The 13,981-nt window shown below is 39.5% G+C and overlaps 1 protein-coding gene across 1 annotated transcript; it reads left to right on the forward strand.

Moving 5' to 3' along the window:
- Positions 1–1,917: 1,917 nt before the first annotated feature.
- MGST1 (microsomal glutathione S-transferase 1) lies at positions 1,918–7,289 on the forward strand. Its single transcript, XM_008644015.2, has 3 exons — positions 1,918–2,092; positions 3,958–4,052; positions 6,101–7,289. Exons 1-3 carry the CDS (start codon positions 1,967–1,969, stop codon positions 6,345–6,347), a joined length of 468 nt encoding a protein of 155 aa, XP_008642237.1. The 5' UTR covers positions 1,918–1,966; the 3' UTR covers positions 6,348–7,289.
- Positions 7,290–13,981: the final 6,692 nt, after the last annotated feature.

A 13,981-nucleotide genomic window follows, 5' to 3' on the forward strand; every position in this document is an offset into this window, starting at 1 on the left:
AGAAGGAGCATTTGAAGCACGCACAAACGAGGGGCCCGGGGACACGCGTGGCGAGGGCGGCGGGAGGGTCATATCATATACATACATAACATATCATTGTTACTATTATTGTTATTGCCCATGTAGATCAGGCTGTTTGTAACCGTAATGAGCAAATCCCTTAAAACCCTGTGCTGTTTGCGTGTTTGGGGTTTGTTTTTTTGCATTTCTGCTGGTGCTGACACCCCGGGTTTTTCGGTGCCCTTCCATTTTGTACTGAAGGCAGGCCCCGGGCATTCTGGGAGCTCGGGCAGGCCACGGTGCGGCGAGGAAAGATGGATAAATGTGGTGGAGCGCCAAAGGTGCTGGGGAACAGTTTCCCTCTGCATCGTTCTTGGATGTATTTTCAGCGTCGCTTGGGGAAATGTGCTCTGACGCCGTGGATTTACTTTGTTTTTGTTGTGTGAAACACCGTGTGCTTTTTGCTGTGATACAAAGTTAAAAGTAGTAGGACAGTTCTGTTAAAACCTGTTAACAAGATTGTTAAAGTAAGCAGAAACAATTGCTGTCCATTTCTGAGAGAAGCCTTCGCTGAGTCCCTGTTTATCTCGAACTGGACTGTAATGTGAGAGGAGGGAGAGTTACACTGAATTAATTTCCCATGGTCCATAGACCCCTGTGCTAGACCCAGTGACCCAAGCACTGCTTTAGAAAGGATAAGAGAGGGAGCAAAATCCCATCACCACAGCAGACAGGTGCAGGCAAGGCTAGATTTGTTTTCACTGAGCAAACAGCTGCTTACCTCCATCCTGCCCACTTCCTCACCGAGGATGTGCCTTCAGAGGAAGTCTTCTATAGTGCTCTTGGCTCATCAAGTTCCCCTTGTTCGGCAACAGCTGACTGTGCTGAACACAAGATGAGAGATTGTTAAAACTGAAATCAAGTGAATATTAACATTTTTATTACTATTGTTAAAATTATATCACAGGAAGTAAGTTATTTGTAACAAAAAAAATTCATTTATTTCGGTCTCTAGTGAAGCTAAGACATCCTAATTCTGTGGATTCCTAGTCACTAAGTGCATGGTTGAAGCACTTGGTGAGGCAAAAGCCTGGTTCTGTGCAGAGCAAAAATTGAATGTGCGTATGGGGATGTGTTTTTTTTTTTTTCACGTGCATTCACTCCTCAGTACCTCTTAACTTTCTGGTGTTGATAAAAAATGTACCGTGTCCATAGGATTGTGGGTTTGGTACGGTCTCACTGGAAGGAGACTTCATTAATTTAAACCTCCCATGATAAAAGCAGAAATAGTCCTCTCCTTTTTGTCACTACAACTTAATCTTTGCCTGTGAGTCATGCTAAAAGCAATTTTTAAGAACAAGGTCTCAAAGGGGAAAAGTGCATGTTCAACTCGGTTTGATCACAAGTTACTGCTGGGTAGGAAGATCCTGGTTAGTTCGAAAGCTGAAGTGCAATTATAATTGTGCCATTTTACACAAAAAAGAGTAGACAATACTAATTTTTCTCTTCACACAGTGTAGTGTTCATAGTATTGTCGCACACTCCTTCTATCCCGGTAGCTGCTTAGGGAAATTTGCTAGTTCGAATGAATTGGTCTAAAATTGGTCTAACTCCTTGTGTTATTTCAAAGGAGTACTAATTTCTGTGACTAAGTGTTGTTTCTGCAATTGCATTAAATATTTTGGTAGTTTGTACTTTGATAGTTTAATAAGCAGTTATAATGGAAGCCAAATGGTATAATTTATCATCTTAAGGTATGATATTATGCTATTGTGAAAAAAAAAAATAGAAAAGGGGGTGAAATTGTTTTAAAAGAAACTTTCCACGGTAGCAATATCGTGCTGTCATTGCAGTGATGCTAAAAAACAAGGCTATTAAGACAACGTTGTTGTCAGAATTTTGGATTGCAATGATAGCATTAACTAACTTTAATGTTTTTTAAAGGTCGTCTGTGAGAAGGGGAGAAATGGCTAAAGCCACCCAGTTAATTGACAATGAAGTCTTCCGGGCTTACGCCACTTACACAGCCATTGTTCTTCTAAAAATGATGCTAATGAGTCTGATAACAGCGTACTTCAGGATCACAAGGAAGGTAATCATTTGGAAATACTGGCTGGGAGAATAGATTGGCATTTGTACTGAAATACAGAGATATCACAGCTATGTCTTTTCAGCTTCCAAATACTGCTGCTATTCATTTTCTTCCTCCCTGTTCTAGAGAGATTCTGAGTGTGGTGCTCTGCTGGTCTCAAATGGATGATGTTTTTAACCTAATTATGAGATAATTATGGAACTGAATTGTACTTGCATTTGACTTACTCTACTCTTCTAAAACATTTCTGTTATTTTTAAAAAAGAGTTTTTCATAACTGTAATTTCCATTGTCTTCTGCAGAAAGCTCATGTCCAGGGTACCCAATTTATAAAGCAAAAAAAGTGTGATATGGAGCCATATTACATGAATAACCAACTGGTAGGGTCAGAAGAGGGGATAGATTTTTATTCACCTATAACCCTTTCATCCAGTAATTCAAAAGCTTTTTGCATTCTCTCATTGTTATAGTCTTCCCATTGCAGGTAGGTCAGTATCTGAAAAGAAATTTTTTTTTTCTAGAGTGAGAGGCAGGCTGAAAATTGGATTTTCAATTCTGAAAATACCTGAAAACATTTGAAAATATTTGAAAATCTGTGGTCTGGTGTTTAGGCTAGATAAAAATATGAAAGATCCACTGAGGTTTACTAAATAGTGTAGAAGCTGCATCTACCTTAGAAGAAAGTGCTCATGGGAAACGTGTTGTGTTTGCACTGTTCCTGGTCTTCTCTAGGCATCTTCTCATGGTCTCTGTAGGAAACACTTGGTCCTTGGCTGAAAGAGCCCTGAGTGTGCCTCATATGGCTGTTTTTGTGAGATCTGCTTCTGCAAGATGCTGTGTGCTTCAAGGATTTTGGTGCAGTCCTTTTGTTGAAATGCTGCTTTTTGTTCCTGCTTGTTGCAAGAGAACCCAGCTGAACTGCTCTGTGGTTCCAGGTGGATGTAGATGACAATAGGGCCTTCATTAATTTGGAGTGCTTGGTTTTATTATGTTAGTAATATTACAAACACAAAAAATCAGTAAAGTAATTTTAACTTTCTACTTATTATAAATATTCTATTTAAAATAAAAAAAAGTCCTGAAAGAAGAAAACAGAGGAAAGCAGTGAAGCAAGAGAATGCAAAGTGTTGCTGATGATACTGTTAACACACCTCTAGAATTCTGAGGCTGAGGACAGTTCACAAATAGGGATCAAGGCTGCCCTAGGAAGCAATCATGTAGCTCTCCTAAAATCAGAAGATTTTCTTGACTTATATCTGCATAGCCTGAACAGTCCACAGACTGCATATGTTACTACATGTGTCAGCAGGGAGAGATCTGCTGCAGTCTGCACTGCCTGAATTAAATGTTGTTTTCAAGTAGTGTCTTGCAGTATTTTGAGGTACTAATGGGTCATATAAGTGTAAGAATTTATACCTAAGAGGAAAGGGAGACACTTACTTGGTCATAAATGAGGATGAGAATAAGGCTGTTGGATGCTATTGATGTGTAGACTTCTGTAGAAGGAAGGGATCCAAAAGGACTTTCAGATAATTTGTCAGGAATGGTGAAAAAGAGATTTGGGCAGTACAGACCTTCTACCTTGTAGGTGCCTGTGTTCTGCCAGCCCACTGGCTTTACTGCAGGCTTGTCCATCTCACAAGAAGGGTTTATCTAAATGCATAAATTACATTATATTAATTTGTCAGCACACAAACTGTACAGGCTGGGCTCAAGAAAACAGTAATGCAGTGAACATTGTGTTCCCTGTGCTTTTAACTTCAGGTGAGTTAAGTGGTAAAAAGAGTGACCTTTATAGCAAGCTGCCTTGACTGGATAAAACATTTTGGCTTCTAATGTCTCTTGTGTTCTTGTGTTTGAAACAGGCATTTGTCAACCCAGAAGATACAGCATCATTTGGAAAAGGGGAGAGTGCTAAGAAGTACCTGAGGACTGATCCGGATGTTGAACGCGTACGCAGGTAATGCACAGGAACCTTTCAAAGTTATTTTAAATAGCAGAATAATATTGAATCAAGGAATTTATTTCACCCTGTTCTCTGTCAAGCCTGTGTGTGTTTTATGTTGCTTTATGTAGTAATCTAATGCATTAATTAGTTTAAATGAACAAACCTGTCCACATTTAAATGGTCAGTGTGCATAGTAAAAGCAATAAGCCATTGTCTGGTTATAATAACTAACTCTCGGGTAGTGTCCTTTCTGCACGGGCAAAGTGGTGAGAACACTGTAACATATGACCACAAGTCAATGTAGCTCATGGCAAAATTTTCTGTTTCCAAAATCATAACTTTCAGGATGCTGTTTGATACACCTGTGCTAACAAGGAGAGCTTTAACAGAATGCTTTCCACATCATAATTCTTTGATGAGGCTAAGTTTATTTTTGTACCAAAAACTTGAATGTGAGTGAACTCTTCTCATTTAAACCTCCATTAGGGAACATCTTGAAAATATATACCAGCTCTGATTTAAGAACACTGCATCCTTGCAAATGACAGCTGTTGTTTCATAAAGTATATTTTTGTATGTCTCTTATGCATTAAAATCTTAGAAAGAAGAGTCTAATCTCAGTGGGCTGTAAAGATGTTCTGCTCCTTCCTTTTCTGCCCCTGAGTAGTTCATGGAGTTGTTGCTTAATTTCATGGGTGTTACACAAAAATGGAGACCTTTTGGTGAGGGGTAATTCCTTTCTCTTTGTACATTTTAAGAGGCCAGCTAAGTTGAGACTAACTTTATGACCCATTTAACTCAAATTGGTATGGCAGAGAAATGACAACCACCTCAGACATTTTCACAGATTAGATTTTTAAAACACTGTATTACCAAATCCTGTGTTGCTGTTTTGTGGAGTTTTTCAGACATCCCCAGATCTAGTAACTCAGCTTGGTTATAGTTACTCTGTTGGTGTTGCAGCATCCATATTTTCCTCCCAACAATGGTTCTTAGTGGATGTTTACTATATTTTCTTCTGCAAGCTTCATGGCAATAGATAATGCCACATAGATTTAGCATGGCTTCTCTTCTGTATAAGTGACTGGATGTGTTCTGTTTATGGATATAGAAAAAAAGATTGCTTTCTTCAGAGTACTTTTAGGGGGAATAAGAATAAAAAACCTGGAGGGATTATGTTTCCTTGTAATGATAAATACATTTAAAAAGCACCTGCAAGACAGTGCCATGACCTGATTCCAGCTGGCTCTGAAATTTGACATCATTAGTAAGGCTTAGACATTGTTTCAATCAGTAAATTTGGCTGGAAGTATAATTTATCTAAAGAGGTGACAGGAGCTGGGAAAGTTCAGGAAGGTATGTGAAAGAATGCTTCAAGATACAGAGTTCTCAACACATTTTTAGTAAATTACACTATGGTTGCAAAATTTCAAACATTTTTTCAGCTATTTTAGTGCTGAGAGTGAAAAAAATGAACGAAAAGCGTAACTGTCACACCTGTTAGATGTTCAAAAATAACCTTCTTCAAGATGATGGAACTTCATGAACATTTGATAGAACGGTTCCTATGTAGGATGTTTCATATTTTCTTTATGGAGACCACAAACTGGATTTATGGGATTAGAGTAGATCAACTGGGCCATGAACTCTAATAGTTTGTCACAGGCCTCCAGTTAATTGATGTTAATTGAGTGAGGCTCCAAGAAAATAACAGCTACCTCTCTTCCTCCCTGACTTCACACTCTTGCACACCCAGGTGCACTCAGACACCTCATGTAAGTCCTTAATATTATCAAGATCCTGGGGAAAAACTAAGACCTTTCATACAGAAGATTAAAAGCTTAAAAACGTGGGATGCAGCAGGAGAGACCAGCGTGGTGTCAGGTGAACATGCCAAAATTGTTTCAGTAGCTGAATCAAGTCCCTTCTGCAGAGGAAGCCAGGAAATGTTTTAGGGCCTGAGTAGTAGCATGCTCTGAAGATGCTGAAAAATAATGAGGCTTGAAGTGGTTTATTCAACAAAATGTAACACTTTAAAATAACTTTGCTTCTTTCTCCAGAGGCCACCTGAATGACCTTGAAAATATTGTCCCATTTGTTGGCATTGGACTGCTGTATGCTCTGAGTGGCCCCGAGCTGTCCACAGCCTTGCTGCATTTCAGGATCTTCACAGGGGCTAGGATCCTTCACACTTTTGCATACTTGATCCCTCTTCCCCAGCCTGGCAGAGGTTTGTCTTGGGCAGTTGGCTACTCAGTGACCTTCTCCATGGCATACAAAGTCCTGAAGACAGCGTGGCTCCTGTAGCAGAGCTGTAGCTTCCGTGTCCCCTTCGACATTCCACACAAAGTTTCCAGCGCTGTACATTGATGTCTTGAGTGAGCCAATGAGTCTTCTGTGGTAACTGGAATTCTTTTTTTTTTTAACAAAAGCTTTTTGTTCCTGTTCAGGAGTGTTTCTTTTTGGAGGAAAAAGAATCCTTCTCCGTGTATTCCCTGTTCATGGGTTGCACTGCCAAATACTAGATTGGATGTTCCCTTTGTGATCTGTCAAGTGCTTACAATTCTAAACATGCAATGATGCTGTACTGATAGCCTGTTTGATAATTTTCTACAGATGCGCTATTTTTGGCTGTAGCTCTGAAGTCTAAATCAATAAAGACAAGATTTAAAAAAAAGCCTGTTTGTATTTTTGTTTTCATTTTGACTCTTCTCACTGCAGCCAGCAAATAGCATGTCACTATGTATCAGGAAGAGATTCCAATCATAGAGTTCTTTGAAGAAAGCTTACCTTAATAATAAGATATAACCAGTAATGCTGGTCTTTTTGTAAAAAAATCTTTGATGAAAATGTTTTTTTAATCCACTTTGGGATTAAAAAACCTAAACCATTGCAGCTCCATTTCTTTCAGTTGAATAGATTAAAAAGAAAGAAAGTATTTGTGCTAAATTCTGTTTGGAGACTCTGGTGAAAATTTGAAGTAATTATTTCCGTTGGAGTTGCAGCAAACGTAGGTTTTGTGACTGGATAAAATGTAGACCCTTTGTAGAGGATTTTCTTTTCATTTTTGAATAAATTCAGCATAAAATGAGTGACACTTGCAAATGTAGATATCAAGTACTTCAGATTTACATATATAATTAGTTTGTGTGTCATACTGTCATAAATATGTTTCTGATAGGAAATCTTGCTCTTTGCTTACATCTTTCTATGATGTATTAGTTTGGAATATATTCTTTAAAGACTTTTCCTTGGTTTCTTTTTGTTTGGTTGGTTTTTTTGGGGTTCTTTAGTAGCTCTGGCTTAAATAATAGCGTGAGATTTCAAGTGACCCAGAAAAACCTTTATATCACAGTGTGCTGGTAATTGAGAAGTTTTAAATGGCAGAAGTCAGAGCACAACACATTTGGTTTCCTTTCCTACCCCAGAAGCTGTGCTCCTAAGGGGTGGCCCAGAGAGGGGCTGGAGAGTTCCCTCTGCTGCCTCCATACGTCAAAGATTTTGTTTTGCTTTTTGCATGGGAGCAGTAGTTGTAGTACTGCAAGAAGTAACACTGAAGAGCTTTCCTACCTACCCACAGTTGTGAGGTGGAAGTTGGTGCAGTGTTATGTAAAGCAACTCAGAAGGGTGGCAGAAGGGATAGGGAAGAATTCAGAGAGACTGGTTTAATCCAAAGAAAGAAGATTTTTGTTACAATTCAAGTGTAGTGTTTAAGTCATGTCTACTAAGGAAGAGAGGGTGGAACTTGAAATCAAGATGTTAACATTGATTTACGAAAGGTTAAATCTTAACTAATGGGTAAAATAAAGAGCTGGAACCTGTAGAAGGAGGATGAGAGGAGATGGTGATTAAAAGTTGAACACTGTGGAGCTTCAACTCCTGACATGGCAGAGTAAGCACACATCGGCACCTCTGGGTTAGCAGAGGCTCCAACAGGAAACGTGGGCTTTTGTTTCTTCTGCCATCTTTCTCCACCACTTCCCACCTGTGCTGTTTTCCTCCTGTTCTTTCTTCCTCTGCTAGCTTTTTATGGGCTCTTGAGAGCAGCTACCTTGGAATGTATCATTGTAACAAAGGCCATCAGCTCTTCTGGTTTGAGAAGGACCAGTGATGGAGGGTGGAGGAGCAAGGCTGCAGCCTGGAACTGTGTCCCAAACCAGTCGTTGTCACAGTCAACCTGCCATCTCTCATCAGTCTGTGGCTGCTCTTTTTCCCTTATATCACAAAAACAGCATCTAGAGCTCAATTTCCCTCACTACATTGTAGCTTGTCTCTTATTACGAGCTGTGTGTCTTTCCATCCATTTAGAACAAAGGGAATGTAGCCACTGTGCAGAGGGCCCATCTGAAATTCAGCAGCAGAGCGAGTCCTCTCCTTTAGCATGGAAAAGGCTCTTCAGACAAGCCTGGTTGTCAATGCCAGGCATATGCAGGAACAGCATTTTTAACTCCTTCTGCATCAAGCTTCTGTACAGAGATCTCATTCCTGGAGCCTTTCTTTAATTCTGTGATCTTATATTTGAAACATAACTAGTTTTAAATCCCTTCCATTTGCTAAGTGGTTTCAAAGCTCAGAACATACACTCGCTATGTGCTGAGAAGTAGAAAAGATAGATGGAAACCCTTAGAAATACCTAGAGTGATTCAATATTATTCTGTGTTTCTCTTGCATTTATTTTAAACCTATATTTTATTTTCCTTTGCTCCCACAAATACCATCTGTGCATCTGGGCGGGGTACGTGCTCAATCTGGGAAATGTGCCTTACCAGATTCCGTCAAACGCCGACTGCCAGCTCCGCATAAACTGTGTTGGAGTGGTCCTTGTCACACAGCTCTTGCATTTCTCTGGTCCCTGCCCTGGAGAGGTGCACTGTACCTGTTGTACAGCTGTAAATTTTAGAAGGCTGGCATATTTCAGGAGAGCTAGCATAGGAGAAGGAGTGTGTTAGTGGAGTTTATTACTGAGCTAAACTGAATTTTCACCTTTTAAAACATGCACATGTGGATTTCAGACTGCTGTTATCAAGTTCTCTTGCAAAATTTTTAAATGAAGTAACCTGTAAATGATGAAACAACTGACTGTTATCAGCAGGTGTGCTGCCTTTGACCTGGTGAAAGTACAGAAAGGGCTGGTCTATGGGAGACACGTAAAAAGAGGTCAAACCGTCATCATCTGTGCTTCATTTCTGTTCATTATGCCCCTTATTCCCATCACCAGTCTTGGGCAACCAGAGAAACTGCAGGGTTTCTTCTCTTTGCTCATTATTCCTGGCATTTTGTGTTCTTCTCCCAAGTATGTTTTGTATCTTTGAAGTGGCTCTGACAGTTGACCGTGAAGCACTTCAAAATGCCAGCTGATGTAACCTGGTTAGCTGACTTCATCTCTGAGGGAATTTCATGGGCTGCTTTGTTTTCAGAAGTGTAAACCTGAGCAATTCCTCTATTTATTTTTTGTCTCTATGGGTAAATGCTTACACACCTTTGGCCAAAATTACTCTGTGCTGGTTTCCTGGCTGCAGACACATGCACTGAAGGCAATGAATTGTTGGGAGAGATGGTGACTGGTGAAGAGCTCTGAGCTAGGACTTACTGTTTGATCATGACTTTTTGTCCTGTCACAATGAAGAATGTGTTTAAAACCATAAATGATACATTAAACATTTCCTTGAATTTTCAGAAACAAGTGTATGTCTGAGCTTCACCGCCTTCGAGGTATTTATTTTGAGAAGCTGGGTCAATGTTTTTGAAAGTGATGGAATTGCTTGTCATCAAAATACAGAAGAAGAAAAGCCTGGGCTCTTAGCTCAAATCACTTTGGGATTTGGAAAAATTCTATTTACCTGAAGCCCATTATTGCTTAGCTGTGCCTATTCCTAGTTATTTACAGAAACAAATTCAATCTAGATTTTTCATGGAAAATGCTTGTAATGGATGTAATTTCTAAGAGCAAAAAATAAAAAGCAAACCTTTTATAATACCCTTTTTAAAGTGACTAGAATGTCATTATTCAAGATAATGGAGTTTTCATTTCAAGGTTGAGGTTTAAGAAGAACTTTTCTCTTTTCCAAACGTTGTCCTGCCAACTGAGATGGCACCAAGTGCTTTCTGAAAGGTTGTATTGACATGTGTTAAAATACTCTCATGATTAAATGTCTCTGGCTGGTGGACACTTAGAAATCTAATACCTCTTTGTGATTAACTTTAAGTGGTATTCAGGCTTCCAAGTCTTGATTAGTGACTCCCACTCATAGATTCTGAAGGCTAAAATAGATCATTAGTTCCTTCAGCCTGACCTCTAGTGGAAAAGATGCCATGGAATGGCTGCCCTTCTGCTGAGGTTAGTTCCATCACAGCATGGCTTCCAGAAAGGTGTGTGATCCTCATTCAGAGACTATGGAAAACAGGCATTGATTCACTCTTTTCCGTGACATTGGTTCTCTCTGGTGTATATGTACACTAAACTTAGGCTTTAAAACACCATAATTTGTTTTTGTTGGCTTTTTCTGTTGTTTTGTTTTTGTTTTTTTTTAAATTGAGGCAGTTCTTAATAGATTATTGCAGTGCAAGGTGGAATATGAACTATTTTAATCAGGAACTTTCCTCCTACAAAGCACTCTGCTCCAGTTTGGCAGTGACCATATAACCTCCAGAACTGAATGCTTTTACACGTGGTTCTTTGCTGGCAGGCCCCGGTGTGCATCACTACTGACAGCATCTTTCTTTTATTCTCCTGTGTGCTGGAGAACTTGGAGAGAGCTTAAGAAGAGGAAGTTCCAAGGTACCTGTCTTTTTACTACAAAAAAACCAAACAAAAGAGACAAAAAGAAGACTGCTTGTCCCGTGGGTACTGCTTGTCCAGTGAGGGGGAATAAATTCAGAAGATACTGTCAGTCCTGTAGAAAAAGTAAGGAGGGGAAAAAAAGGGAGAACCGAAGGGAGGGAAATCCTTTAATGATAGCTTAGAACAGCATCAAGGAGCAAACTGGGTGAAGACTGGTAGATGAAGAGTGGTATGAGAGGCAGGTATCTTTCTGCTTAATAAAATTGCTTTACTATCTGTTTAAAACAAGTTAGTTTTTAAGAATATTTTTCTTTGTGTATCCAGTCATTAAATATCTGCAAAGAGGATTATAAATACCTCAAATCAGCATGGAGAAGACCTGTGGGCTGTGTAGCTGATTCTGTTTAATCAGTTTCCTTAAGGCACCTGTGGTACACAGACCACTGCAGTGGGAGACAGCACTTGACATTGTGTGACTATAAAACTGCCCCCAAAATGGCATCACAGCTACAACAGGGAAAGGAGAGTTACTTCCTTTTTGCCTGGAAAGTCTTATAAATGGCACTTTCTTTCAAATTTATGGAAAAGAATTCATTTTCACTACAATACTTTTGTGGAAATCAGAAAAGACCTTCAGAAGGGTGAGTCTGGGAGCTGGGCAGAAAGGGATCAGCTCTGGAGGTTGTCCCACATTTCTTGGAAGAATTTCTGGGCTTCATCTCTAACCCTCACTGTAGGAGCTGTAGGGATTAGTGCATGTGGAATTGCCACAGAAGTGCTCAAGGTAGGTTTAAATTCTTAATCTCTAAGTATCTAAGAGACCTAAATAATTGCTATAAAGGTAGAACTTAATCTGCTTTCTCTTGTGATAGAAAGTGACACTAAAACCTCAATTTTTCTTAAAGAGCCTGCAGTTATGTTCTAGCGTGCATGACTGCCTCATTTATTTAATACTGGCAACTATACAGTGCAAAGTTGTTTACTATGGGATTTGCACATCAAACCAGGTGTGGTCCTTTTTACAGGCTGCATTTCTCAGAGAGCAGGGCTGGCAACTCCCATTCTCTTCATGTGAGAGTTCCTTCTGTGCTCTAGGAAGGGTGTTTTCATAGGGAGTTGTGAGTACTCTGGTACTAAAGTTGGCTGGGACCATGCAGCTCATGAGCTTTTGTTGTCTCTCTAGCAATTTGGAGTTTGCTGTTGATCTCTCCTTGTCTTCAGCTGGGAGAGGGTTCCAGTGCTGCTGATCTGCCTCGTTAGTTGACAGATGGCTTATTCCACTAATTTTGCATGAGTACTTCATGGTGATTATAATGACATGTTCACTGCTAATAAATGATAAGCACTATCTTATCATTTGCTCATTGGGTGAGCGTTCAGAGGTTTTGTCAAACTGAAATTCAGTTTCAGTTGATGCTTGGCCCTTGGCTGGAGTTTCATGTACCTACTTTCAAGGGAAATGAAATTTATTCTGCAGATCCTCTTGGTTTTCCTGGGGATTATTTTGCAAGTGAAAGCCAAGGTACAGTTTCCTTAATTGAATCTGGAGTTCAGTGGCAGCATTGTTTGAATATGGCACATTCATTTAGATTCAGTTCATTTAGAGGAATCCAACATTGTTCAAACAGATCAGACTCACTGAGAAGACTGTTAAATCTTTTATTTTGCTTCATCTTTCTGCTTTGACCAAATGCAGTTTTGTGTTATTGACACTTACAGTGGCAATGTGTTAGAAAAGAATAAAATACATGGATTTCTCCTTTCTGTTATTTTGGTCTTCCCGTCGACCTTTCCTCGTTCCCAATGAGAAAACCACCAGTTATCTCAGATCCATGGGCATGGCAGTAGGTTTTTCCTCCCTCTGCTCATTCCTAATTTCGTGCATGGTACCACTAGATGTCCCTCTTTGGCTTTCTTTTATTAGATTTCAGGCCTGGACCTGTGAAAAGTAACTGTGCTCTGCATCTCTGGCAGATTAAGTTGTAAGGGGAAAATATTTTGCTAGATTTAAAGAAGACATTCATAATAGATATTAAGGCAAAAGAGTGTCCCTGTACAGTAAACTTGTACTAAAAAAACTTCATAGAAAAAGTGACCTTTGTGAAAACAGAATATGTAACCTGTGGCTGAAACATTAGCATGTTTTGTACTGTTTTTCTGTTCTAAATTAACAAGGCACCAGGTAACTGCAACATCTGAGTTCTTCTACCGAGGTTCCTAGAGAACGATGCAATTTGTATTTTAATTGCCTGCTATTGTTTCTGATAGGTAAACACATTTTACGATTTGTATTTAGCAGTAGAGTAAACTGAATGGGACTGAGGCTGTGCAAAAACTTGAACTGAGTAAAGAAGCAGAAGTAAAACTCAGAAGCTGTGTCTGTCTGCCACAATATCCAGAGGAGAGACTCAGCACAAATAGTTTACTTGAAATTACCTTGATAGGTACAAAATTCAACTTGGGAATTTAAAGGTGCTGTAAAAAATGTTGCTTGTATTTGAAAAAACTGGGATGCTCTATAAAGCAATGTGTGCACAGCAGATTTACTTGTCACACAAAATGCCAGGGAAGTGGTGGGGGGCATCTTTGAGTGATCCACTTGGCACAGAGGTGGAGTACAGTGTCAGCATAATGAATAGGAGCTTGCTTGGTGGATGGAAAATATTTTAAATTGAGTTTTTATTTAATGGATTTGAACTTTTCATGCCCAATTACCTTTTTGCTGAAAGAGAACAATAATAATAATAATAATAAAGTGCAAAGGTTTAGTTTCATTCTAGAAATGGGGAAATGTGCTTGGCGAGCTGTCAAAAGGCACAGTCAGATCTCAGGAGCTTGGAGCAAGGTAGCTAATGCTCTGGAGTGAATGTCCATCAACTTCTTTTGTGGCTTTATGTGTCCTTGTAAATGGTAATGTGGCAGAATGGGATGAGTCGTGTACAGGGACAGATGGCAACAACGAGTCGGTTAAGGTCAGAGGAAGAATGTCCTTGCAAGGGGGTTTATATTATTTCTTTAATTTGTCCAGTTAAGTCCTGTAGGTGCATGAATTATGGGGGAACCCACCCTCCGAAACAAGCTAGCAGGATTTAGGGAAACTCTTCCAGGATATACATAAATAAATCCTTCCCACAGAAACCTTAATCCACCCTATAGCAGG

Source organism: Corvus brachyrhynchos, unplaced genomic scaffold (genome assembly GCF_000691975.1).
Source record: "Corvus brachyrhynchos isolate BGI_N302 unplaced genomic scaffold, ASM69197v1 scaffold191, whole genome shotgun sequence".
Taxonomy (NCBI): Eukaryota; Metazoa; Chordata; class Aves; order Passeriformes; family Corvidae; genus Corvus; species Corvus brachyrhynchos.

Coding starts and splice junctions, on each gene's coding strand:
- MGST1 (XM_008644015.2), top strand. CDS start 1,967: ATGGCTAAAGCCACCCAGTTAATTGACAATGAAGTCTTCCGGGCTTAC. Junction 2,093..3,957: donor ACTTCAGGATCACAAGGAAG/GTAATCATTTGG, acceptor TGTTTGAAACAG/GCATTTGTCAACCCAGAAGA. Junction 4,053..6,100: donor GATGTTGAACGCGTACGCAG/GTAATGCACAGG, acceptor TTCTTTCTCCAG/AGGCCACCTGAATGACCTTG.